This window comes from Microtus pennsylvanicus, chromosome 2 (assembly GCF_037038515.1).
Source record: "Microtus pennsylvanicus isolate mMicPen1 chromosome 2, mMicPen1.hap1, whole genome shotgun sequence".
In the NCBI taxonomy this organism is placed as follows: Eukaryota; Metazoa; Chordata; class Mammalia; order Rodentia; family Cricetidae; genus Microtus; species Microtus pennsylvanicus.
This window is the reverse complement of record NC_134580.1, coordinates 80,096,501-80,124,482: the sequence shown is the minus strand read 5'-3', so window position 1 is coordinate 80,124,482 and position 27,982 is coordinate 80,096,501. Positions and strand designations below refer to the sequence as shown.

At 45.1% G+C, this 27,982-nt stretch overlaps 1 protein-coding gene across 1 annotated transcript; it reads left to right on the top strand.

The window, feature by feature from the left end:
• On the top strand, positions 1-27,886 carry Cat (catalase). Its single transcript, XM_075961560.1, has 13 exons — positions 1-172; positions 6,374-6,545; positions 8,495-8,605; positions 9,725-9,855; positions 10,745-10,849; positions 11,391-11,516; positions 13,966-14,157; positions 14,629-14,781; positions 17,376-17,514; positions 20,931-21,061; positions 24,758-24,865; positions 26,751-26,834; positions 27,100-27,886. The coding sequence occupies exons 1-13, from the start codon at positions 107-109 to the stop codon at positions 27,163-27,165; spliced, it is 1,584 nt and encodes a 527-aa protein (XP_075817675.1). The 5' UTR covers positions 1-106; the 3' UTR covers positions 27,166-27,886.
• Positions 27,887-27,982: the final 96 nt, after the last annotated feature.

The window sequence follows — 27,982 nt, the reverse complement described above, 5'->3', positions numbered from 1 at the left end:
CACCCCGCCAGCGGACCTGACCGACAGATTGCCTCCTCCGGGTGGAGACCTCGAGCGCGCCCAGCCGTCCTGCCTTCCAAGCTGTGCAGCTCCGCAATCCTACACCATGGCGGACAGCCGGGACCCAGCCAGCGACCAGATGAAGCAGTGGAAAGAACAGCGGTCCTCGCAGGTACCCTATGTTCCCCGAAGCCCCAAGAGAGAGTGGGCGGCGGCGAGTAACGGCGCGCGGGGCTCCCCCTGGGTGTCCTGCTCTGGGGCTGCACCCCTGGCCACGCGCGGGTGCCTGCTTTCTGTCCCAGGGACCTTTCCACTACCGGGAGCAGAGGATTGGGGCTGCCGGCCTGCAGGACTTGTCGCTGGCAGCAAGGACCGGGTTGTTGGCTCCGAGTTTGGCAGTTGTGCCAGATGGGACAGAGGTCACAGCTTGAGGGAGACATGGAGCCGCCTCTTTAGGCAGAGAGCTGTTGCTGTGAACCAGGAAATGGGAACCAGCTCTGACTTTATGTTTGTGAAATTTTACAACTGCATGTATTGGTGTTTGGGGGATACCCTGGCCAGTGCCCCCAGCAGCATTTTTGGTGACATATAGCAGATGCAACACACAACGATTAAGTAAAGAGAATTTTTACACCCATTGTTTCATTGGCACTTAGAAGCATCAGATTTGGTATTTTAGAATATTAGGTGGTGGTCATTGCTTTGATTCATAGAGCTTTGAGTGCCTGTATTTGCCAGTTAAGCATCACAATGCTGGGCAAGGTGTACACATTTTCATGTGGTAAGACCACACCCTGGAGAAGTTTAGAGTCAAGACTGAGAACCAAGATGTGTAAACAGATAATTACCATGTAGTTCGGCTTGCAGACTAGCTGTGGAGTGTGAATGAGTGCTGGAGTTGGCTGTAAGGCAACTGTAGAAGACACTGTGGCCATGTCTTCACAGATAACAGGGATTCAGTAGACTTGATAGGGGCATCCCTGGCCTCCTGGGCATCTTGGAGAGGTCAAAGAGGTGATATTGCATGGTCCCATTGCTTCTGGTTAGTATGGTGGGGGTGGGGGAGCCTGTCTTCCTTGTTCTTTCTCAAAACCATGCTCTTGTTGGTGGACTGGGGGAATCAGTGACAAGTGCCCCTGGACTAAGTTTGGGGAAACGCAGATATTCTTCTCTAAGCTCTTGGTCCCTTCAGTGTTTTCCTGAGTTCTTCAAGTGAACGAGAGAGACAGTCGTAATCAAGGGCGTGCAGTTAATTACTGGTAGAGAGAAGATTAGAATGGGGCCCCTTAGAGCCAGGACCTGGTGGGTACCCAGTGCTTGCTACAGCCTGGTTCTTACTGTCACGGATACTTGGTGAACTGAGAAACACTTGGTCAGTGAGGTCAAAGTAAAATACACTTGGCCTTAAGTCTCCTGTTTATTCTGAGACCCGTTTGCCTGTTACTCATTTGGGGGTAATCATTAAGTCTTTGCTGCTGATTTCTTAGGCGAAACACAGATGGTCAACAAACACAGGATAAAACTGGGGGGCTCAGTTGAGATGTTGCTCTCTCCTCTTCCCTTGATATTTCCATGCTCTGCGTGTTGCCCGTTGAGAGTGATACTGATGTTTTCTTCTTCAATTTGTGCTACTCTGAATAAGGGTTTATTTCTATGGAGGATCCATCTCCTTCTGGAGGGAAATTAGCATGTTCTGTATAGCTTGGATAAGTTGAAGTTCTTGATTATGAAAAGAGCCGAGAATTCAGAAAAGCTGAAAAGAACCGCAGAACATGCCTAACTGCCCAGCTTCTGGGTTATACAGTTAGTTTTTATATAAGATTATTCACCTCCCTGTCCCTTCATTCATCCATGAAATTAGGATTTCTTTTAGTATATCTCATCAGTATAATTTATACTGTATACTTTATCAGTATACTTATGCAGGGATGTGATGGAGAATGCGGCGTACAGTGATATTTGCATGCATGTAGATTTATGTGTTCTCTTCAGCAAGGTTTAATACATACATGTACCATTACATCATGAGCAAGATGTCAAGGCTGGACTGAGGTGATGCCTCACTAGGTAAAGTGTTTCCTTGCAAGTGGAAGGATATGAGTTCGAATCCCCAGAATGCATGTAAACCTCGATGGCAGTGTGTCCCTTGTAGTCCCAGCATTTCTATGTGGAATTGGGGGGTAGAGATAGGAGAACCCAGCCAGCTAACCTGGCATGCACAGAAGAACACAAGTTCAAGTGAGAGGCGAACACTGACACCTGAGGTTGTCCTGACTTCCACCCACGTACACGAACGCATGCACGTTTATACACACAAAAATTATTTTAAAAACCAAGTAAAAAAAGGGGCTGTCATTGAGAAGAGGTCTCAATTCTGAACAGCTATGCCCCAAATACAAGGGCACCCTCATATGTAAAAGAAACACTGCTAAAGCTTAAATCACACATTAAGCCCCACATATCAATAGTGGGAGACTTCAACACTCCACTCTCTCCACTGGACAGGTCTACCAGACAGAAACTTATCAGAGAAACAAGGGAACTAATAAATGTTATGACTCAAAGGGACTTAACAGACATCTATAGAACATTCCACCCAAACATAAAAGAATATACCTTCTTCTCAGCACCTCATGGAACCTTCTCAAAAATTGACCACATACTACGTAATAAAGCAAACCTCCACAGATAGAAAAAAATTGGAACGGCCCCATGTATCTTAGCAGATCACCATGGCTTAAAGTTAGAATTCAACAGCAACACTAATTTCAGAAAGCCCACAAGCACATGGAAACTGAACAGTGCTCTCCTGAGTCACCACAGGGTCAAGGCAGAAATAAAGACAAATGCTTTCCCATTCCTCATGGGTGCCGTGTATCAGCAGCTAGACCTGTCCCCGCTAGGTAGTGCTTTTGCTACGTGACCAGACCACTATTTGCTTACACTATTACTGGACACCTGGGTTGATTCCAGGCTTGGATTATTATGAATAAAATTGATATGAAAACTCCTAAACCAGTCATTTTATGCGCCCACACTTTGATTTTTTTCCTGGAAAATATCTAGCTGGATGTGGTGGCACACACCTGTGATCCAGTACTAAGGAAGTAGAGGCAGGTGGATCACCAGCTTCTAACTTACATGGCGAGAATCCTGTCCTAATAAGTAAGACAAAACCCCAAACTGCTGAGAGTCGATTGCCTGGGATATAGGGCCAGTGGAACAAATTGCCCAGTCACCTTCTAGGTTGGCTGTACCATTCTGCACTCCCATCAACAACACAGACGCTTCGGTTCTGTCTTACTTCCTGTCAGCTTTTCTTGTTGTCAGACTTTTAATTGGTCTTTGCTGTCCATGGTTTTCATTTGCTTTGCTCTGAGGGACTAGAGATGGGAGCATCTTTTCCGATGCCCGCTGTCCATGGCACAAGGTCCTGTGGAATCTGTTGGTATCTCTCTTGTCCTTTTCCAATCCAAGTTTTTGTCCTCTCACCGTTGATTCGTGGCCCTCGTTTTAAGTTCAGTCCTGTGTGGGCTAAGTGCTGTAATAATGGCATAAACACATCAGAAATTTCTTTCTTTCTTGTATGATGGTTCAGAGTGGTTGGAGGTTGAAAAGATTAGGGGTGTTTTTTCCCCTCATAGTGATTGAGGCCTCAACTAAAGGAAGCTTCCTATTGATTGGCACGGGGTTCTAAGTACTCGAACAGGGGGCTGGAGAGGTGGTTAATAGTTACGAGCATTTGCTTTTCCTGGCATAGGACTTGGGTTCCCAGCACCCACATGTGGCTCACAGTGACCTGTAGCTCCAGTCTTGGGGACCTGACACTCTCTGGCCTCCATGGTCACTGTACCCACATAGTGAACGTACATACGTGCAGACAAAACATCCATACACATACAAATAAGTATTTTTAAAAACAACGTTGAATCCAGGGTTTCACAGGCATGATTTAGGCCCATCTAAAAACTCTCTCTCTTCTCAGAATACAGTAAAGAGATGGTTCTACAGGTATCCATAGAAATTTGCAGGGAACTGATAGAGGAGTTTTGTCGCCCGCTGCTCAGAGCCCATGGGTTCTTCCTAAGTCACCTCTGACCCCTGGAGAACCCAAACACCAGAGTCCTGACTCTGTCCTGTTCCCTTGTTACCGGGGAGAGTCTGGATCTTAGCCTGTCCTTCCTGTCAGTGAGTTTTCTGTAAGAGAATTCATGTTTTTGAGGTTGACCCTGATAATAAGCGTGTTGAGGGCACACTGCCAACGTGAGGGATGGGAGTGGAATGGAGCGGGAGTAGCCAGGTTAACTCTGTGTGAATGAGCTTGCCTGTCTCCTGTAGGCAGGAGAGCAGAACTGCTAAGTCACCGTGTGTCAGCAGGGGAGGCATGGCAGAGCCATCACACTTTTCTGTGAAGTCTTCACCTTAGCCAAGGTCTAGGCTGTTCCTGTGTTCTCTCCAGGTTAGAGAGCAGGAGCTGACTGCAAAGCATAAATCAGAAAATAGTAAATATAAATCAGAAAATATTAATTCATAGTTATTAATTTTGTCATTAGCTTCCCCCCCTTTTTTAAGTACCTCAACTCTGTCGCATCTAATAAAAAAAAGAAAAGGCATATTTTTTACCTGTTGATGACTTATCCTTCAATTCTTAGGCTTTTCTCTCCAAATTCTCCTTCTGTTCTCTGCCTTTTGAATAATTGAAGTAGATTAGGCCAGTCATGGTGCTAACAAATTTTAGATCTAGTTTCAAGACAGAGAAAACCCCCACTTCAGTCGCTATTTCATGTACCTGGGAGATTTGATCTTTATAGAGGGTTATTCTAAATGGTTTTTAATTATGAAAACTTAGTAGCAGTGTTTTGGCCATGAGGCAGCAAAGTGAATATTTAGGATGTATGAGCAACTACTGTGACCTGTTTACTCATGTAGCCTTGCCTCACAAAGCATTTCTCATGTGTGTAACTGAGTGATATATTCAGTCTGTTCTTGGAGCGCCGACTTGGTGGCTGTGGAACCTGACAATTACCATTTTCCTTCAAAGAAAATTGGAAGACCAGTTTTCTTAACATCGGTCTCATAGGATTATTGGGATGCTTAGGTGAAGTAACTTGTGTGGCCTGTTCTCCAGCCCCACCAGCTCACTGTAGTTAGTAAAGCTCTATTGCACTGTGGTATTAGGTTCACGATGATTATTTTCAGGGCTGGGGATCCAACCCAGAGCCTCACACACATGAGAAAGTGCTTGACCGTGAAGCGAGACCTGCTTCCCCTGCAGTGTTTGCATCTAAGAACCTATATCATTGTTCACGAATCCCGCCTCAGCTTTCTGGCCAGAGCTGCCCTGAATGTCCCCTGAAGTTGGGCAATCTTCCTTCTCAGTCTTTGCCCTCTAGGCTCGTCTCTGAACTGCTACCTATTAAAGGCTTTCCCGTCATGTTTGTTTTGGAGGTAAATTGTATGTACACAAGGCCACATGAGGAAATCTGTTAATGATTTAGGAAATTTGGTTAAGTGGTCGAGCCCTTGTTTTACAGTTCCAAAGTGACTTTTCCTCAGTGTTCTTCTGTAGATAGCTCACTATGCAGGGCCACTCCCTAGGGGCATATAGGGGCCATTTCCCTTCAAACCAACACAGTGGCCATGGGGGAGAATAAAGCTAGGGTGCGCACAGTATCATGCTGGACCTCGGACACTGGTCACTCAGCGGAGGGGCAGCCAGGATACATCTGATGTAACTAGATTGGGGAATGGTGTGTACTACAAGCAGTTGTTTAACACAGAGACATTCTGTACAACATTAGTGATAGAATCCATTGTATCAGAAACAATAGGCACAGGCTTTTTTTTTAATTGAGAGGCACTAGAGGTGATACCACACATAGCAAGCATACACAGCTTTAGAGAAATGAGCATCTAGCTGCAGCATTACTTCTGAACGTCCCCAGCACTGATTGTGTTTGTAAATTCTACTGCATAACAAAGTTCAGCCCTAAAAGAAGCACCAGCTGGCATGGGTCCTTTGAAAGACTGTCTTTTTACTGTTAGTTCTTACGCTGGGTATCAAGCACACAACGTTCCATTTTGGGGGTACTGATCTGGGGGCTCATGTGTGGACTCCAGCGCCCATCTGTAGTAGCAGCTGAGTGGGTAGCAGGCACCAGTCACTTCTGCTTCCCAGGACTAGTGTCTTAGGAACTGATGTTGAGGGGTGAGAAAGATTTCCCAGAGTGGACTGTTTCAGTATGTCGTGCTCAGCACACAGGGAACTTAAGAACGGGGAGGAAGGTGTGGAAATTGCAGGGGATGACAGCGTCAGCCCAGGGGTCAGCCGCACTGACTCTGCTGTACTTCTTTTCCTTCCGTGTTCACGTAGAAACCCGATGTCCTGACCACTGGAGGCGGGAACCCCATAGGAGATAAACTTAATGTCATGACTGCTGGGTCCCGAGGGCCCCTTCTTGTTCAGGATGTGGTTTTCACTGACGAGATGGCACATTTTGACAGAGAGCGGATTCCTGAGAGAGTGGTACACGCCAAAGGAGCAGGTGAGAGCTATCTGTGTTCTTCACTCCTAACCTGGCTCAAAAGGTTTCCCCAAACACCTGACAACCTGAAGTAGTTATCAGACACACATAGGCTTTCTTCAGTAAAACCCCAAATCTCCATTCTTGGAAGAAAGGAAACCATCTCATTAATAGAAGAGTAGCCTAGGTTAGATTATATATATTATATGCAAAACAATTTAACAATATTTGTTCATTTAATATGTATGGGCATTTTGCCTGTGCACTATGAGTATAATTAGTTCCAAGGAGGCCAGAAGAAGACATGGGATCTCTGGAACTGGAGTTACAGGCAGTTCGGAGTTGTTGTACAGGTATTGGATATTGAACCTGGTCCCCTGGAAGAGCAGCCAATGCTCTTAACTGCTGAGCCATCTCTCCAGCCCCCAAACAGTTTTTAAGATACTAACTGTTGGGAGCTGGGGAGATAGTTCAGTTGGTAATGTGCCTACTGCGTAGCTGTAAGGACCCGAGTTTACGTCGGCGTCCATGTGTAAAGAATGCTGACAGGCTATAGAGCACTTGTAACCTCAGTACCGGTTGGAGGAGGGGGAGTGGACAGAAATTTAGGCCAGCTAATATAGCCAAATTGATAAGTTTCAGGTTCAGTAAAAGACCTGTCTCAAAAAACTAAGGTGGAAAGCAATCAAGGGTATCTAGTTTCTCCTCTGACCTCCACACTCATGCATATAAATATATATACACATACACTCACACCTGCATGCTTACATGGTGTGTGCACACACATATACAAAACAAACAAACAGTAACTTTCCAGCCGGGTATGTCATGTGCATGTACCTGTAATTTCAGCACATGGGAAGCAGGGGCAGAGAGAGCCCTAGTTCAAGGCCAGCCAGTACCAGGCAGTGAAATCCTGTCTCAGGAAATCAAGGGTTGGGGATGTAGCTCAGTACTAGGGTCCTTATCTAGCAAACCTAGGGTTCAGTCTCCAGCACCACACATACTAAACGGCAACCTTTCATTATTTTTCCATTATATAGTTCAGTGAAGGAATGAGGCACAGACAGAGAAACACAGCACAGCTGCAGCTTAGTTAAACCAACACTGTTCTTTATGGGACGAATACCAAAATGAGCAGCAAAGTAGAACATAGTTATGTGGAAATGGTGAATTTGTGTGATTTTTTTTGTTTCCTTTTGTCTAACTTCTGTAGACCTTTGATCTTTTTATGGTGGATGTAAAAGGTGATAACAGTGTTTCAAAGAAAAGCCCAGTAAGAAAAAGATCAGCAGCCGGGTACTGGTGGTGCACACCTTTAGTCCTAGCACTTGGGAGGCGTTAGAGGCCAGCCTGGTCTACAGATTGAGTTCCAGGACAGCCAGGAATACACAGAGAAACCCTGTTTTGAAAACAAAACAAAACAAAACAAAACCAAAACAAAAAACAAAAAGGAAAAAAAGAGAGAGAGAGAGAAGGAGCAGCATAGGAAGGATGCTCTGCCCTTCTCAGCCTGCTTTTGTGTGCTCTCAGTTGACCTTCCCGGTTGTTTTCTCGCTTCCTTTTAGATAAGTTCCCTCCTGTCATTTTGTCTTGCATTTCCATATGCTGTTTGGCCGCTGTTCTTTCTCCCCGTCTCCTTCCCTGGAAATGGGTCCTCTGTCTTTCCTTGCCCTGCCTCTACCTCAAGACTCCCTGAAGTCCTTTGCCTTTGGTCAGCCTTGACCAACTCACTACTTATATCCCCCATCATCACCTCCTGGCTCCAGCTGTGTGGCACTCATTTGAGCCCTGAGTGGCAATAGCTTTTCATTTGGCTCTTAACATTCTGGGTTCGCTTACTTCTTCTCCCCCGTCATATTGGAAGATCCTGGACTTGTGCTGTTGGGGGTTTGGTTGTTGATTGTCACAGTGCCTATTGATAGTCCGGGGAATAGTCTTGTGCTGAGAATTTCTGTCTTTCTCGTCAGGTGCCTTTGGATACTTTGAGGTCACTCATGATATTACCAGGTACTGTAAGGCTAAGGTGTTTGAGCATATTGGGAAGAGGACTCCCATTGCTGTTCGCTTCTCCACAGTTGGTAAGTCAAGTCTGTTTTGCATGCTGCCTTTGGTCCCAACCTGTACCTTATTTGGGGGCATTAATAACTTAATCTCAAGAAAAACATACTAAGAAATAGGAAGCAAATATTTCTGTACATTTTAGCTTGTTCTACTTTATAGAAAGTATCTGGAGACCCAGGAAGTTACTGTTCTGTTTGTTGAACGGTGAAGGCGTTGCCACTGCAATCCTATGACATTTTGAAATGACTTCCTACAAGGGCTGCCTCTAAGGGAAGTTTGGAGTGGAGATCTTCTTTCATAACCATTGTAACAACTGCCCTTACTGAGAATTAAGTCTAGAGCAACCATAGTATGCGTGGTTTACTTACAATAATCTGTAGGTCTGCTTTGCCGTATGGGACTAATCTATTCCAGAATGGTTAAGAAATTTTATTAATGTATTTCAGAATTAGTATTTATGGCTAACATTATCATGTTTATCCTAACACATCACAGTGCCTAATTAGTTAGGCTTCTCTGTTAGGTTCTGTGCTTAAAAACAAACAAAAAACCGAGGCATGCAAAAATGAATGAGATAAATAATAAACCTGTATCATAGCTAATTTTCTTATTACTAGCTTCCCCAGAACTTGCTCGTTCTTAAAATTTTTATTATTTTTATTTTATGTGCACGGATGTTTGCCTGCAGGTATATCTGTGTGCGATGTGCGTGCCTGGTGTGCTCAGAAGCCAGGAGAGGGGGTCCTATCTGCAGGAACTGGGGTTAGATGGTTGGGAGCTGCCATGTGGGTGCTAGGAATTGAATCTGAGTCGTGGTTAAAAGCAGCCAGTTACCTGCTGAGTCATAAGTTTATTGCTCTAATCGCCATAATTATTTTCTTACTTTAATTACCTGTTTAAATGGATAATCCTGTCAGGTGTTGGGATATATATGATCTCTTATCGCTTTCAATTCATCCTTTTGTCTAGACCCAATTAGCAGGTAGGTTGTAGCCAAAACACCACAGCCATTTAAATACCTAATCTGATTCCAGGAAGTGGATTGGAGATGGTTGATGCTAAGTTTCTCTGTGATTTATGGCTTCTTGGCTGCAGGGAGCTTGGCTCTGCTTCATTCTTCTGTTTCAATCCTTCAGCTGGAGAGTCAGGCTCAGCCGACACAGTTCGTGACCCGCGTGGGTTCGCCGTGAAATTCTACACTGAAGATGGTAACTGGGACCTGGTGGGGAACAACACCCCTATTTTCTTCATCAGGGACGCCATATTGGTAGGTAGTGGACTGTTCTGCTCTCTGTGAGTGTTGTTGATTCGTATTGATTTTCAGTTCTCTTTGGGGATTGACATTTAAGGATACGTCCTGGAGACAGAAGAGAGGGTGGATTGTCAGGGTTGCCTTTTTACATTTTTTTCTTTCAGAATTTAGTATATCTTTATAACAGTGGTTCTCAGTCTGTAGTTCAAGACTCCTCTGGGGGGTCACATATCAGACATCCTGCATATTAGATATTTACATTACGAGTCATAGCAGTAGCAAAATTACAGTTATGAAGTAACAATGAAATGCCTTTATGATGGGGGTCACCACACATGAGGAACTATATTAAAGGGTTGCAATATCAGGAAGAACCGCTGCTCTACAAGTTCAAGTGATAATTCTCATTGACGTTAGTTTTGGCATGTCAAGATTCACCGGCCTAGTGCAGGTAGTCCAGCTTCCATTATAGAGCCTGGAGGATTAGTCAGCACTGGCTTTGTCCAATAAGCAGATAGAGGCCGTTTTTTTGTGTGTGTGTGTGTGTGTGTGTTTGGTGGTGGTGGTGGTGGTGGTTAAAGAGATACTTAGCTTTGAGTGCATTTGATCCTAGAGTATCCAAATAATTGGTTGTATATGTTGATCGAATTTCATTTGAAAGTTAAGCAATCTAAGCTTCTGGAATTGGGTTGATCAGAAATTATAATCAATAAAGGAGTCATAGACAGGATATCATGTCTATGATATATGACACTATATATATGTGTGTGACACTAGATACTATAATAATTATAGGTTATTATAACTATGATATATATCATAAGACACTAGATACTATAATGATTCTTATAAACTTAGGCTTGGGACTTTGATTTTCTCTTTCTCTTCCCCCGCTCCCATTTAGTTTCCATCCTTCATCCATAGCCAGAAGAGAAACCCACAAACTCACTTGAAGGACCCTGACATGGTCTGGGACTTCTGGAGCCTCCGTCCCGAGTCCCTCCATCAGGTGAGAACCGTCTCTTTTTCATGCTGTTAAATGCGTCACTTGGGATGGCGTTGTTGATCAGGCCTTGCAGTGTGTTCTTCCCACTGCAGTTGTCTTATTGGGATTGGCTTCTGGCTTTTTGGGGTGCTTCTTCAGATTTCTTGATTGCAAAGTTTACAGTGGCACAGTGCTTATATGGTTTATAATATATATTAATATCTAGAAGACTAGGAATAAAGTCTAGTCTGAGGTGAAGCCGTGCACTAGGGAGAGGGAAGTGTGCTAAAGTCTTTGCTATTAAAATTAAGGTCACGCAGCATGTGCCTCCAGTTTCCAGATTTACTTTAGCACTCCGTCATAGAATTTTATGGCATTATTGATTCATGCTTCGTCATGCGCTACAATTTTTGTCATTTTTTTTTGTAGGCAAAATAATGGCAACTCTTCCCAGGGGAAGTTAGTGAGTGCGTTCCATGTCGTGAAGAATCTTCTGGAAATTTGTGGATGTAAAAACTTGAAACACTTCAATTTAAACAAGAGGATTTCCGTTTCTGTTCCTTAGGTTTCTTTCTTGTTCAGTGACCGAGGGATTCCAGATGGACATCGGCACATGAACGGCTACGGGTCACACACGTTCAAGCTGGTTAATGCCAAAGGAGAGGCCGTCTATTGCAAGTTCCATTACAAGGTACTGTTGTCTGGGCGGTGGGTACAGGCTCCTCCTCCTCCCGAACTCTTTCCTTCTCCTATAAGGACTGAGCAGAGACTGAGAATTCTCCCACCTTTCTCTGACTTCCACCTCAGGGTATAAAGAATTGATACAGTTGAATAGCACCGTGACTATTTTGTAAATTTTCCAGGACAAATTCAGGCTGCTGCTCAGTTAGAACTATGTGCAGTTGGTCGATGGATTCTTCCTTACATGTAGTCAAAGGTTGTGGTGTATGGCTTCTGTCTTTGGTACGATCTTGGCTTATGTTACAATGAACGATATTTTACCAGTGAACTCGAGAGGGTTAGCACTGTTTTCTGAGCACCTCAGGAGGTTAAAACCTTCTGTTTCTAAACTATTGGTAAAGCAGAAGGAAGTGGTTCATGAGAAATGAAGCCTCCCTCATTTTTGTGTCTGTGGTACTTGAACTGAACCTAGAGCCCCGTGCACGCTAGGCAGGTACCCTACCACTGAACTGCTGCATCCCCAGTACCTTTAGTATTTTAAGACAGGATCTCATTAGGTTGCCCAGTTAGCCTTGAACTTACTTGGTAACTCAGCTGAGCCTTGAACTTGCAGTCCTCCTACCTCAGCCTCCCGAGTAGCTGGGCTTTCAGGCCCACACGGCCAGGCTCGGCACATCTGTCCTTTTTAACAACATACCACAGGCCTGCTGTCTTCTGTCATATTTTAATACTTATTTGAACAAGCTATTTATATGTATTAAGTGGGAAATCTGTTTTCTTTATATCTTGGACCAATGTTAAGAAGACAGTTGGTCCCTGGTTTTATAATTGTTGTGTAAGGTCACTTAGAGCAAGACTCAGTGACTGTGGGGGATACGGAGCCTAGTTGGTAGCCCTGGAGTTAGGCCAACCTTAACTCGGATCTTCACTATCCCCGGTAGCTGTGACATTGGGCATATTGTTGAAAGTTCATTTCATTGTCAAATTGGGATGCTTCTCCAGCATCCATAGACCTGAATAGTTTGCTTACAGGTTCACTCAACAGAGGATCCTGAGACAGATTGAGATGTATTTGGATTCATTCATTTGCTCATTAGTATAGCTTATTCTGATTTGTTGTGACTCTCCTTTTAACCCAAGGAATTTGGTGAAAATAAGAACAATATTGCATTGTTAGGATACATTGAACATATTGGCTCCTTGGGTAACCCGCAGGTGGTTTTTAAGTCTTGAAGCTGCCTTTTCCTTTGGCCCCTTTCAGAGTTGATTTTGCTAAGTGTTTCCATGACATGTGGCTTCTAGAGTCTTCTTAGGCACATGGTCAGCCAGTTGACCGGAGTTCTGGGGAAAGTAACGTAATGCCTTTTTGGGTGTGATTGTTTTATTTGGAAAGGCAGAATGTTGATCTTGCCAGCTCATAGAGAATTGGTCTAGCGTAGCTACAGTGAAATTTCTGGTAGCTCGGTGAACTCGGATTCTTTAATTTCTTAGCAAAACAAAAGGAAAACAACAGAGATGGAGGGTTATACTGATCACTATTTTAGGAATTTGTCTGAGCTGTTTTAAAGTGGGCATTAGGTTCTTTCCAGATTTCCTTGGTGTATATCTAAGGCAAATGCGTCCAAGAGGCATCTACAACTCTCAAGCTTTTTGAAGCGGTGTTCATCAGATGGTGAATGGCTTAAGAAGGTGTGATACAGTGGACTGCTGTTTAGTCTGTGCGCGTGCGCGCGCGCACACACACACACACATACACACACACACACACACACACACACACACACACACACACAGAGGCTGAGACAGAGACACAGAGGGAGGCCCTGTCATTGTGACGTTGAGGGGAACTGCAGATCACTGTGCTAACTGACATGATGCGGCACACAGTGTCGCAGAGGTGGGATTTGGGAATTAGAGGAGGAAATTAGAATGTTGGTCATCAGAGGCCAGGGAGGGTAGGGGCTGGAGGGAGGGGAAAGGCTGGCTGATGGTAGGCATCACAGCTGGGAGGACCAAGTTCTCGTGTGCCTTTGTACAGCAGACTGCTCTGCAAACTTCAAAACCTGGAAGAAAAGATTTGAGTGTTTTACTTTAAGTAAGTGCTAAATAATCCCCATTAATATGCATAATTAATGCATCAGCTAAAAATAAATGTAAAAACCCTTTATTATCTCTTGTTGGATAGCGATGAGAATTTTTATTATTAAGAAAGTATTTTTCTGGTTATAAAGTAATATAAGCATAAAAGTATAAATGATGTAGAATACATAAAGGGAAAGAGAGCAATGATTTTAAGTGTGAAAAGTGTGGAAGAAATTCCCTGACGTTGAAGAGAAACGGGATAAATAAGAATAGTCAGATCTGAACAACAGAGCATGATGTAAAGAAAGTGTCGTCTGGTTACATTTTGGTTACCTCTTCTCTAAACTTGGTTTGCGCTTTCTTCTTTTTCTCTACAGACTGACCAGGGCATCAAAAACTTGCCTGTGGAAGTGGCAGCAAGGCTTACCCAGGAAGATCCAGATTACGGCCTCCGAGATCTTTTCAATGCCATTGCCCAAGGCAACTATCCGTCCTGGACTTTTTACATCCAGGTCATGACTTTTAAGGAGGCAGAAACTTTCCCATTTAATCCATTTGATCTTACCAAGGTAAGTCAGCATGAACTGTGTCATTTTATAAGTGTCTTCCTGTTTATAATAATAAAATATTATTTTATTTTTATAGTTAACATAATAATAGTAATAATAAATAATCATGGCTAAACATTTACAGTGATGGGTAACTCTGCAGGGTCCTTGTGCCTGTGAGTGGGTGCCTGTCAATGCCTCACTTCCGCTCCTGTGTGGGAAGTTTACTGAGGTCACTTTGGACACTCCCTGTGTTATTAGCAGGGGGTAAGATTTGAAAAGCTAATATACTCTGGTTCCGCACAGTTGTCAATATTTGCCATTTCCTATTGCAATATGATAATGCAGTCACCTGAAATTCTTATCATGTTTCTATTGGGTTCAGAATTATTTTCACTGGTGTGATTATTTTTGCGAGTTGGTGTTTTCATGAATCCCTTTAATATGTGCCAGCAGGTTATCTGGTAATTATGAATACGACATTGTTTTCAGATCTGGCCTCACCAGGACTACCCTCTTATACCAGTTGGCAAACTGGTCTTAAACAGAAACCCAGTTAATTATTTTGCTGAAGTTGAGCAGATGGCTTTTGACCCAAGCAACATGCCCCCTGGCATTGAGCCCAGCCCCGACAAAATGCTCCAGGTAAGCCATTGAGCTGAGACGTTCTGAGGCAGGTGTCTGTGTGTGTGCATGCATTACATGTGCACACAGTGTATAACTTGGCATGGTCTATGAGGAATTGCTAGAATTTTCATTTGGATTTTAATTGAGGTGCTTAATTCCTGTGAGATGATTGGGATGAAACGTCCTTAGATGGCCGTTCTTTAGTTAAACCGATTGCAAACCACATCCACGATAATGTGTCTTAATATTTGAAGATGTGAACACTTGATCTCGGAAAATATATATATTTAGAAAAAAAATAACATGGTTAGCTCAGTCTGTAAGATACAATAAATGATTAGAATCACTGACAACATAATTTTATCCATTTCTTATTTCAAGATATACTTGCCTGTTTTCTATCTGTGAAAAATCATTCATAGTTAATTTTTATTAGCCTGATTTTGTGATTAATGGCAGTGAAATAGTTTAATCATGTGATCTCACCAGGTCTTCAGCACCCTTTAAACTGCTTTCTAGGGTGCTTGGCCAAGAGTTCAAAGAGTGAAAATTCTACTTTGGACCAGGAATCAGTAGGAAAATAATTATTGCCGTGCAGACCAATCTTTTGTGATTTTAGACTCTGACCACAGAGCATGTTAAAGATTAGACCTTAGATCAGACCACAGAGGCTGAAGGTTGCTGCTGACGTCAGTTCTGATTTAGGCAAGCGTCAGGTTGCTCGGAGAGCAAGCCGAGCTTTCTCATGTGTCTGTGGGTTACCTTTGCTGTGACACTGGGGACATCTTAGGCTTTTTCCATTATACGAGCTGCGCACTGCCCTGCTGGGCATGTTGCTGTGAAAGGCTGGGCAACCGTAGTGTAAGGCAGAGTGCGACGGTGGCTCTGAGGTTGAAATGTATGAGATGGGGTCAGTAACACAGTCTAGGAACAAGATGGCCTTTGAGATGGAGTTTCAAGGCGGAGTATGATCCTGATTTTCAACACGACAGGAAACAGTAGCGGGCATGAGGATAGGCACAGACGTGCGCTGTGTTGGTAGTGATTGAACTGCAGACCCACTGTGTCCTGAATGAGAGGAATCGAGTGTGCACACGTTCACCCCGTCTGTGTTAGAGGAGCCTTTAAATGTTGGACATTTGCACAACTGTCCATTCTGGGAAGACGGAAGGATTATTCAGTTTTGAGAAGCGTGCCTGGTAGCTGTCAAGTAGAATAACTCTTCTCAGTGATGAGCAGTAAAGGAAGGAGCTGGGGTTAGGAACAGAAAGGGAATTGGAGCAGGGCGCTGCTGTAAACAGACGTAGCTGGGGCTTGCTTGGCACTGGGGAGTAGAGGAAGTGTGGCCCTGCCACCGCCTTTCCTGCGTGGTGGGCGGAAAGGAACTGAACTGTGTGATTAGGGGCTGTAAGGGGGCTCCTGGCAGGCCATCGTCACGGATAGAGCTCAGATCGCGTAATCCTGGTGTTGAGAACATAGACAGAAAATGAAAGGTGATCCGAGTCTTCACAGGAGCCCAGTTCACCGGTGTTCTTTGGGACTACAGGACACCTGGGGTCAGATAGCGGCTCAGTCGCACAGTTCAGCGAGAACCCTGAAGATTGGGGTGCAGTACTAGGCCCAGGGCGAAGCACCCACAGCAACTGTGTATTCTGTTCAACAAAAGAAAACACGTGTAAGCCAGGCATGGCGTTATTTAGCCACTCGTTCTAATTCTAGGTGCATGTGAGGAGACACACAATTGGGGAAGGACTGTAGGGCTCCTTTGGCCACTTGGGAAGATTCTTTTCTGGGAATATTGGGGCAGAGGGCAAGTTCAGAGGGCTGCAGGTACCCCTGCAGAGAATGAATACTGAAGCTGGGCAGTGCGCTTGCTGTGTTGATGGCCAGTGTCTTCGCTGAGGTTTAAACAAGGTCATGTTAATAAACCTTCAAACTTAATCCAAAGCAGTAAGCCAGAGCCTCATGAAACGGCCAGACTCGTGTAACGCAGGAAACAGAGACTGTACCAGTGTCTGGCTATGCAGCTGTGTGGCCTTTCTTTGCTCCCATGCTCGGTCATTTACAGCTGGGATCTGGGAAGAAGCTGTGCTGGTTGCGTGAGTGGGGGACAACTATCGGCCAGGTGGAGCCGTGGTGTAAAGGACAAAGCCTCGAGTAAGGTCCCCGTGCATGTCAGTGTCAGTGCGTGTGCTCCTGTGTCCATGGCTCCCCCTGTGCACCGTGCCGGTGTGCAGTGAGGTTAGGGTTGCCTGCTAAACAGAAGGTTTTATGAGCAAAGGTTCAGTTCTTTCCCTGGAGTAGAGGGGTGGGGAGATGGAGAATTAATTCAAGATTCTGGGGAGGCAGAATATGAAATACCATACCAAGGCACTATGGCGTCCTGGGGAATGGGCAGGCATCATTGTCTAGGACAGATACTATGGGACATTAGGAATGATTTTTTTAAAAGAGAGAATGCACTCTCTAGTGGGAAGAGACTTGGATCTGCTGAGCAGAGCTAGGCAGGGTTATGCAGTAATCATGTACTTGGGTTTCTAGAATGATGTTTGTAGCACATTTCCTATTTCATAAGCAACTGTTCCTGACGTCCCCCATGTGTACTGCCATAGGGTCGCCTCTTTGCCTATCCGGACACTCACCGCCATCGCCTGGGGCCCAACTATCTCCAGATTCCTGTGAACTGTCCCTATCGTGCTCGAGTGGCCAACTACCAGCGCGACGGCCCCATGTGCATGCACGACAATCAGGGTAGGCCTGATGTGGCAGAGAGCGTGGGAAGTGGGTGGGCTGGGATACCGGCCAGTGATTCCCAAACTAGCCCCCTTGAGACCTCCTGCGCTGTACCGTGCTCTGCAGGTGCTGCAGGCTACCAGGTCTGATGCTCAGTGGGAAGTTTTGAGCTGCTTGTGGTGTCTTTTGTTTCTGGCTGTGTTTTTTACATTTTTTGAGATGTCTCCCTCCCCCCCTCAGCGGTGTGTACTCAACCTAGGTTACAAACTGCACAGCTCCCCAAGTCATTCTTACTGGGACTGAGACCTTGAAAATGCTAAGGCAGAGAGTCCATGCTTCTTCCTGCGGTTCTTGTGAGGCTGGAGGCCTAGATCTGCCTGGAGTTTGGAAGGGAAGGAGGGAGATAGAGAAAATCAAGAAAGTCTTTTCTATATTCTGTTGTGGACCGGCCTCGACAAAAACACTTCTTGCCAGGGTAGGAGCATGGGGTGTTTGAAGTATTAGTAAGGAATATGAAGACGCATGGAAAATAATAACAGCAACCATAGAAAGTACCAGGGGGGCAGTTCAGTGAATACTGAAATCACCTGCATTTTCCCTTACATTTTTATACCCAAATACAAACGAGGGGAAAATGTAACAAAAGATTTTATTAGCATGATAAAAAGGACAACTCCAATGGCCAATCATTTTATCACTCTGAGACGTTAAATCATTAGCATTCTGTTGTCTAGGCAGTGGAGCTACCTTAGACCACAGATCCTGAAGACAGCCACTCCCCAGGTGACCTCATAGTTACAGAAGAATCCTGACCACCTGTCAGGATGGCATGGACCTGCTTGTATGAGCTGTTTTAATGTCAAAAGAATCAAGTAGTTACATCCTCATCCACTTAGAACAACCTCCAACTCTCTATCAGACACGGTGGAAATGGGCTCGCATTTTTCGGTCTTCTCCCAAGTTGACTTTACCTAAATCATCAGCTGAGATGACGTTCTCCTGCATTTGGGTATTTTGGGGTTCATTTGTCAAGAGTATGACTTTTCCTATTTAATTATCCTTTTTGATGCTGTTGCCCAGACAGCCTCAGGTTTTGATTCTGATTAGCCATACTGAACACTTGGTTGCTGTGCTTTCTTTTAATATTCCTTCTAATGAATAACTTGGTTTTTCATTTCCGGCTGGGCACCCATCTTTCAGCAATAGGCTGCAGAAATCGATCTCTATAGAAGTTTGACCAGTGATGTTCATTTGTAGCCATAGCTATCTAAATGAAAATTAAAGATATTGAATATTATAGGGTATACCTCCAATAAAAAGAATATATATCTTAAAGGGGACTTGAAAAATAGATGATAAAAAGTGACTTAAGAGTTCTGACACCCAGAGGCCATGGTGATTGCATTTTTATGTTTTTCTTGCTGTTCTTTACAGTGATGACTTTTACACATTTAGTTGTTTTTATACATGCCATTCAGTGTCGTTTCCCCCCTCCCCCCCCCCCCCCGTGATCACTCCCAGGCCTCTCTGGTATTTACTGAGCTTGTACCCTTTCTGCCAAACTCCCCTGAGTGGATATAGTATTTCTGTTCTCTTAGGGCTCTAGAGGCAGGGGCCTGAAGTTACAAATAGTCCCTGCATCTGTATGGTCTGTAAAGTCTGTATGTGTCTTTTCATTCTCGCAGACTTTGTCCCCCCCCTTCTTTTGTGGTCCTTTTGTTATTGCAGCTGTGCCTGGCACAGACATCTGTGTTTATCTTGAGCTTCATTTGTAGTGAATAGTTTCATGTTTGCTTCCCATTGATACACTTGCGAGAAAGCTGCTTTGGGGTAGATGCCGAAGCCCTCGGCTTGATTTTAGAGCACATTTGGGCTATGCTCTGGAAATTCTCATGAAAGAACTTGATTGTTCCCAGTTGCCAATACCTTCAAGACAACTCCCACGTTTGGGTAAAGGTCAGAATGTATTTGGAAATAGAATTTAAAAATTCTCAAAGGGGGAATTCTTAGTGAAGGAATACTGTGGTGTCTGGCTGTTGAGCCCTCTGCCTTTGGTACCAGCACAGCAGCTCCAGGGCTACTTTCTGAAATGAAGAACCCAGGAGAATAGCTACCCTCCCCCAACACCACATGCCCTCCGTGTCCTGATCACTGTGACAGGAAGCGTCTTCTAATTATCCACAGCGGATAATCTGTCCCTGCAGAGAGCTGTGAAGTTTCCCAATCACAGGCTTCTTCCTGTAAGCCCCCTGTGTTCCCAGGCAGTGTTCCTGTACAGGCAGTGTAGGCTCTGCTAGGCTATCTGCGGATATCAGCTAAAGCAGGGTGTGGTCTGGAAAGTATGTGTACCAAAACAAGGGCCATTGAGATGACTCAGGGGGTAAGGGCACCTACTGCCAGCCTGAAGACCCAAGTTCAATCCTTGGGACCCACGTGGTGGGGGGAGAGTCCACTCCCACAAATTGTCCGCTGATCCACACATGTTCTGTGGTACAAGCACACACACACACAGTAAATAAAAACTAACTAAAAAAATGACAAGATGAGAAAAAGAAGAGCTTTATCATTTATCTCAGGATCATAAAGGTTGTGTAAATATACCTGCCAATATTCTGTTCAATAAATCTGGATAAATGAATGCTAACATATTGTAAATACAGATTAAAGAAAAACACCCTTCCCTTTTAAAAAACTTTTCTTTAGGGGAGAATATAAAAGTAGAATTGAGGTGAGCATTAGTCTGCTAAGGAGAAAAGTTCTAAAATCCGTGTGAGAAAGAGTGTCATCAAGTTTTCTCATGGTGACAGAGGCAGAAATGTAGGTTCTAACCCCAGCCCCCCTGCCCAGCTAGCCCCTAGGTCAGCGGGTTCTAACCCCAGCCCCCCTGCCCAGCCCCTAGGTCAGCGGGTTCTAACCCCAGCCCCCCTGCCCAGCCCCTAGGTCAGCGGGTTCTAACCCCAGCCCTCCTGCCCAGCCCCTAGGTCAGCAGCCCTGAACATCTCAGAGCGCCACTTTTGGTCTGAGGTGAGGGAACAGGGATAGAGTTAGGTTGCTCTGCGCAATTGAGAGTCGCTGTTTGGATGACGCCTGCATCTGAATGAAACTGTCAGATCTCTGGACCGATCTCAGTGGCAACCACAGCTTTGAAGATTCTTCTTGGTGCAGATAAGCCAAGACCCTTTGAGGTACTGACACAGCCTTTGAGATCAGACTTAGAGTGAGGCAGCCCATGTGAGCTTTTAGGGAGGGCAGCGTCCGTCCGCTGAGCCTGAAGCTAGACCTGGGAAGTGAGGGACCATTTCCCAGCGTGTGGTGTGAATACATTGGCAGCTAATGTATGTGTGTCTGGTTACTGCTGGTACCTGCTCCTTCCCACACTGATGGCGCGGGGATATTTGTTGTTTCCCTAAGTCGGTCTCTGCTTCTCTTTAAAGGTGGGGCCCCGAACTATTACCCCAACAGCTTCAGCGCACCGGAGCAGCAGCACTCTGCCTTGGAGCACCACTCCCACTGCTCCACAGATGTGCAGCGCTTCAACAGTGCTAACGAGGACAATGTCACTCAGGTAACGGCTTCCTTGGCTCTGTGGTGGGCACTTGGCTGGTTTTCTTGTCAGTGCCTCATTATATACCCCTATCAGTCTCATTGGCCTAGAACTTGCTGTGTAGACCAGGCCAGCTCATAGGTATCTACTTCCGTCTCTCAAGTGCTGAGACTAAAGACATATGCTGTCACAGTGACTTATTGTCCACTGCTTAAGGTGCCTAATGCATCCTGAATTGACGTCAGAGAAGACTTAGCTCTAACAGTGAATCAGGCTGTTGTGTGGAGCCAAAGAGTACCATACTGTCCTTTCTATTCAAGATTTGGGGATGCAGTCTCAGTTCCCCTAGCCTTTATTGAAGGGATGCAATTGGGAAAAGCTCAGGAAAAATGATTTCCTGAGTATCTAAGAAATGGTCAAGTAAGACACGCGCATCCTAGCAGAACAGCCCCGTTTCCAGGCATTAGACCTGGAGATCCCAGACAGCTGTCGGGCTGGGAATGTGGTACAGCGCTTGCCTTGCCTTGCACAGGCAGGGCCTTGGGTTTGAATCCGAGCCACAAAACACAGACACCATCAGGAACAAGAGTATGTGGGGTTCCACGCCAGGCTCCTGGGCACGTGGCTCAGCTGTGCTCCAGATGTTCACTTCTGCTTTGCTCCCACTGTGGGCCCCCACTTTTCCCCTCTCAACTTCCGCTGCTTGCTCATGCCCGTGGCTGACTCCTTTCTGGCCGTTTTCTTTTCTCTTCTCTTTTTGAGCGCCTTCCACTCTGTTTCTCAGTAGTCAGATGGTCTTGGCCATCCTCTCACCAGGTTGTGCGTCCTTGGCTGTGGCTCAGCCTGCTGCCCTCGGTCAGGTGCCCACCCTGTTTCCAGTCATGTGTGGCTGCCTTGTGGGCTTTTCCGGTGGCAGCTGTGGGAGCTTGTGTGTGGGCTAGGATGTGCCTAGGGCAACACCCACCACGCCCAGCCAAAGAATGAGAGTATGGTTGCTCCACAGTCCTGTGTGGGAGCATTCTGCAAATTGATATTTAAATTCAATTAGAACTATTTTTTATTTTCTCAGTTTGAAAATGTAGATTCCAAGCGAAATATTTATAAATACGTAAATGAGTCTTTGTGTGTGTATGTGTGCGTGTGTGCTGTTTTATTGTGGGATATAAAGCAGCACATTTAGGTGAGCCTGAAATAACTTGTAAAGGCTTTTATAGTAAGTGCATTATTTTTAGAGATATGGGTAGCATCAGGTGTATTGCAGGGTAGCCTCTGCTGCTCAAGGAATTTGCTTTTGTGAGGTTAAGACAGGAACAAAGCAAGCCATGCAACTCCTATAGAAACCAGTTAGTTAACGAGACTGCCATTTGCACACTAAGGCTTGTTGTGTGAGCTTTCTTAGGACCCTTTTTATTTTAGTGAGAAGTTTTCTTATCACTACGTAGGACTCCTATTTTTAACCAGCCATCATACTGGCATTTTGGATTCAAGCATACTGGTGCACTAGTAAAAGTCTTGAGAAGTACCTAAGAAGCTTCATGTTGATTTCCTTAAGTGATTCATGTGGCTTTCTCCACCTAGCTCAGAGGACTTGTTAATATCAGATCTGTCTTCTCATGAAGAACATTGCAAGGACAGATTAAAAGCTTGGGAGAGGGCCTGGAGAGATGGCTTAGTGGTTAAGAGCACTTGCTGTTCTTGTAGACAAACAGGGTTCAATTCTCAGCACACTCATGTGGCTCACAACTGTCCAAAACTCCAGTTCTAATGTGGTACACATTATAATACATGCAGTTTAAACATATAAAATGAAATAAATTTAGAAAGAAAGGAAGGAAGGAAAGAAATAAAGGAAGAAAGAAAAAAGAAGGAAAGAAAGAAAGAAAAACAGAAAAACTTTGGAGAACTAACAAAGACGGGATTTAATGACCAAGATCTCAGAAAAGTTGCAGAATAAAAAGTTGCCTGTTGCTGGTTGTTTTTATTCTTTGCTCTTTTGCAGGGGCTCTCAAATTATTATTTCTTATAAACGCCTGGCCTTAGCTCGGCTTGTTACTTATACCATCTATCTTTTGCCTCTGGGCTTTTCCCTTTCTCTACTTCTGTGTATCTTTTCTTTCCTTCTTATTCCGTGTCTGGCTATGCACTGCCCCCTTCTTTTCTCACTCCCTTTTCTCTTGCTCCTTCTATTTATTGTCTCTGCCTGCCAGGCCTGCCTGTCCTTTCTCCTGCCTTGCTATTGGCTGTTCAGCTCTTTATTAGAACAATTAGATACTTTAGGCAAAGTAACACAGCCTCATGGAATTAAACAAATGCAACATAAAAGAATGCAATGCATCTTTGCATCATTAAACAAATGCAACACATCTTAAACTAATATTCCACAACAGTTGCGTGTATGTAGACAGTTGGTTTACAGAATTCCTGGACAATTGACAGTAAGCTCCCATGACAAGCTGGCTGTAGTGAGCCGCTGGAAATGCTTCCAGAAATTCCTTCTGGGGCAGCGAGATGACTTCAGTGGGTGAAGGTGCTTGCAGCCAAGCCTGACAACCAGAGTTTGATCTCTAGAACCCACATGTAAGAAAGAGCTGATGCCTGCAAGTTGTCCTCTAGCATCTACACACACGTGTGTGTAAGCTTGTGCACGACAAACAAACAAATAAATGTAAAAACTCCCTTTTGGTTCAAGATGATAGGTATAGATGGCCTTCCTTCCTTCCTTCCCCTCCCCTTCCTCCCTCCCTCCCTCCCTCCCTTCCTTCCTCCCTTTCTCCCCTCCCTTCCTTCCTCCCTCCCTCTCCTCCCTCCCTCCTTCCTTCTGTTCTTCTGTCCTTCCTTCCTTCTGTCCTTCCTTCCTTCCTCCCTCCCTCCCTCCCTTCCTCCCTCCCTCCCTCCCTCCCTCCCTCCCTCCCTCCTTCCTTCCTTTCTCTTACTCCCTCCCTCCTTCCGTAAACAAACTATATAAAATGTTCTGAAAAGGTATGACAGTTCAGTTATTACACGTTATCTTTAAGGTCCTGTAACGGGAGTGAGTCACAGTTGTAACTGGAGGTTTGCTGGAAGTATATATCTGGTGGTGGTGGGATTCTTTTGTGGGGGGCGGGTTCAAGACAGGGTTTCTCTATGCAGCAGTCCTGACTGTCCTAGAACTCACTCTCTCACTCTGGCTGGACTCGAACTCAGAGAGCCACCTGCCTCTGACTTCTGAGTGTTGGGATTATAGGCGTGTGCTACCCCGCCCAGTGTGGTGGGACTGATTTTTCTCTTTGTGAAGGTGTTAGGTCTCCGAGGGGTTATAGAACTGTAGGTTTCGTAGGTTGCGGAAGGCTAGAACTGGTCTCAGCGTTGCTGAAAACCAGGGAAGAGCGCCACTGTGGAGATATTACCTGTCGGCCTGAGCATGCGTCTTGGAAGCATGTGGGCTCTAAGTGTGAGAATCCTGAGAAATTTTTAATCCTGAGAAAGACACAGACACAGACAGATACTTGTACATATACACACACGTACATATCTGTACAGAGACACAGAGAAGAAAACTGGTTATAAGCTACTGTCAACAAATGAATGCAGAACAGAAATTAGTTCAACACAGATAGCAGTTTTAGTTAAAAATTTTCAGTGATCTTTTTTCTAAATTGTGTATTTCAAACGTAGACTCTTGGGTGAATTTTGTTCATGGTAAAATGGCCGTTCTATTTTTTGTTACTGCTTGAGCAGGTGCGGACATTCTACAGGAAGGTGTTGAACGAGGAGGAGCGGAAACGCCTGTGTGAGAACATCGCCGGCCACCTCAAAGATGCTCAGCTCTTCATTCAGAAGAAAGCGGTGAGTCCGGCTTTGGTAGCTGAAGGGTGCCACCTGCTGGCTCATACAGATAGTGCAGCTGTGTAGTGCGGCAATTCAGAGTCAAACTATGATTATCTTGTCTTGATGTTTTGTCTGATGTGATAACACTCTCATTCTTACCTTTTTCTCCAGCATGTAGAAATTTAGTTGAGTTTAAAATAAATTCTTGTGTATGCTGTTTAATTCATCTGCAGCCCCTTCTGCTCTCAATAGTGTGTCATGGCCAGATGCGGCTGTGCCTTAGTCTCATTTAAGCTTTTCAGAACATGAGAGGTATTGCTTCCAGTCTTGTGGTTCGAAGCCTGTGTCAAGGCTCAGTGTCATGAGTCTGTGACTGTCCTTCAGGCAGAGTAGACGCTTGCTGAGTCAAAGGTGCTGGGATGTGTCTGCTGGCTGCTCATTGAGCTACCTGAAGCCCTCTCTCTGGCTTCTAGGTTTTTGGTTTGCTGCAGGTATACATTCATTGCAAACATAGTAGCCCTTTGGTTTCCTCGTGTTAGTTGCTGCTTCTCTGATCATAGGACCACTCTTTGGAGTGTTCTAGAACCCAGGTCAAGAACAAGCAAAGAGTCTGATGGTTAGGCAGGACAGGTTTTATTATTTGTTCCTGATGAGAGTAGGCAGCGCAGCCTGGCAGAACTGGGCTCGCATCCTTGGCAGTCTCCTGTCACACACACTGAATTGCTAAGGATCTCTGTTTGTCCCCGGTGTCCCGCCTCCTCTCACTGCTTGCTGGAACACAACTGCTGGTTGGGCATTTCTTCATGGAGTTGCCTGGCAGATACCAGGCTTGTGCTTCTTTCTAAATCTAGGCAGTGCCGAGTCTGTTCCTGCATACAGAGGAGGTCAGCTGTGTACAGGCGGCTGGTACAAGTCATCTAGGTGTGTTCCCCTCTAATAGCCCATGAGGTTGTTTGTATGCTTTCTCCTTCAACAACAAACAGTTCTTAGAATTGTGGTGTTTAGTTGTCCTGTGATTCATTTCGGTTGTGACAGAGTCCCTGGAGTTGGTGTTATAATCTTAGCTCTAGGGGTCAACCCTGTAAGACCCCTTCCACTTTACATGTCAGGGATACCTGACACATCCATAAGTTCTGACTGCTGTGACTGGAGAGATGGCTCAGAGGTTAAGAGCACAGGCTGCTCTTCCAGGAGTCCTGAGTTCAATTCCCAGCAACCACTTGTTAGCTCACAATTGGCTAGAATGAGATCTTGTGCCTCCTACTGGCATGAAGGCATATATGCAGGCAGAACACTACATTATAAATAAATAAATCTTAAAAGTTCTGACCTCTGTCCCAGGGTTCCCTGGGTCATCTGCCAAGGTTAGTGATTGGCTAGGATGGCTCACAGAACTCAGGAAAACATGTTATCTAGGATTACCTGTTCATCATAAAGGATATCGCTGCACTCCTTACATGGAAGAGACATAAGCTAGGTTTGTGGGAAGGGCTGGCAGTTTCCACACCTCTCGGCTATATCACCCTCCCAACACCTACATGTTCGCACCTACCAGAAGCTCCACAAACCCTTTCATACAAGGGCTTTCCTGGGCATGGCTGGTGAGGCCATCTTCTATGAGGTGATTGGGCACCATCTCTAGGTCCTCTGCCCTCCTTAGATGCTCAGGGTGGATTGGAATTCTCAACCTTCAGTTCCTCTGTTTGTTGTGTCTGGTACCAGCTCCACCCTGAAGCTCATCAGACTGTCTACAAACCTCCGCAGTGGTACACTGAAGGCGGTAAATTCCAAGGCTTCAGGATCCATGTGCCAGGAACGTAGGATAAAGATCATATGTGTTTTGGCGATAGATACCACATAAGTATAGCCTGCTCATTTTATATGTGTCTTCCTTTGACTCCAGGTCAAGAATTTCTCTGATGTCGACCCTGAGTACGGGGCGCGCATCCAGGCACTTCTGGATAAATACAATGCCGAGAAGCCTAAGGTGAGCCAGGGTGGTGTGACCGCAGAGGAGCGTGCACTGGGCTGGGTCAGATACAGCTTGGTCTCCACTGGCATTATCTTGTCAGTGCAGCAGCTCCTAGGCATTTTCTTAGAGATGTAAAGAACTGGCCTGCCAACACGTATTCTTCATGTCTCCACACAATAGGACATCGTTCCCGGGGAATGCGCGTCTGGGTTGTTGGGAGAGAGATGCCCTGGTGCCCGTGAGTCAGCTAACATTGCTGGTCTTCTCTTCCTTCACACAGAACGCCATTCACACCTACGTGCAGGCCGGCTCTCACTTTTCTGCAAAGGAGAAGGCTAACCTGTGAGGCCCCAGGTGCTCAGACTCGCCCTCCACCGAGATCTCTCCTGAGACAGAGCGCAGGGCTCGCCTGTAGCCACGCTGGACCTCTCTCCCCCGCTGACGTGCAAGCTCACGCTGACGTGTTTAAAGTGATAATTGGGCTTCTAGAGTGAATAATAGCAATGCTTTTGATGCTGTCTCCCAGGGGAGCTAAAGGTTAGGGCTTAGCAGTCCCTTAACAGAAACGTGGATCTGCTTAGGACTTCTGTTCGATCATGCACTCAGAATGATTACATTTAAGTGATTACAAGAAAGGTTTTCTAGGCAGAAACATAATTTGATTAGATAAGATAAAAATCTTGGTGAGATTGATGTTTTCTCTTGTTACCTCATGGCCTGAAATATATACATCTCTTTCTCTCTCTCTCTCTCTCTCTCTCTCTCTCTCTCTCTCAACACACACACACACACACACACACACACACACACACACACACAGACACGAATGAAGAAGATAAAGATGGTCCACACAGAAATTTTATTTTTCTAAGGTTCTTATAAACAAAACCATACTTAATACATCAGTGTCTACCAAACATAACTTTAGCACTGTTGAAACTTACTGTCTGTTCCTTATCAGATTCTTTTTTTTTCCAGTTGAAATGGTATTTATGCTAATACACAGTGATTTCACATAGGTTGATTTGTACTTGCTTATGTTTTTACAATAAAATGATCTTCGTGTGCCTTAGGGTTTTTATTGCTGTGAAGAGACACCATAACCACGGCAACTCTTAGAAAGAACATTTAATTGGGGTGGCTCACAGTTTCAGACGTGTCGT

Excerpts from the sequence above, each read along its gene's own strand:
- Cat (XM_075961560.1), top strand. The coding sequence starts at position 107 with ATGGCGGACAGCCGGGACCCAGCCAGCGACCAGATGAAGCAGTGGAAA. Across the intron at positions 17,515-20,930 it reads GTGCATGCACGACAATCAGG|GTGGGGCCCCGAACTATTAC; the intron begins GTAGGCCTGATG and ends TTCTCTTTAAAG. Across the intron at positions 24,866-26,750 it reads TCTTCATTCAGAAGAAAGCG|GTCAAGAATTTCTCTGATGT; the intron begins GTGAGTCCGGCT and ends CTTTGACTCCAG.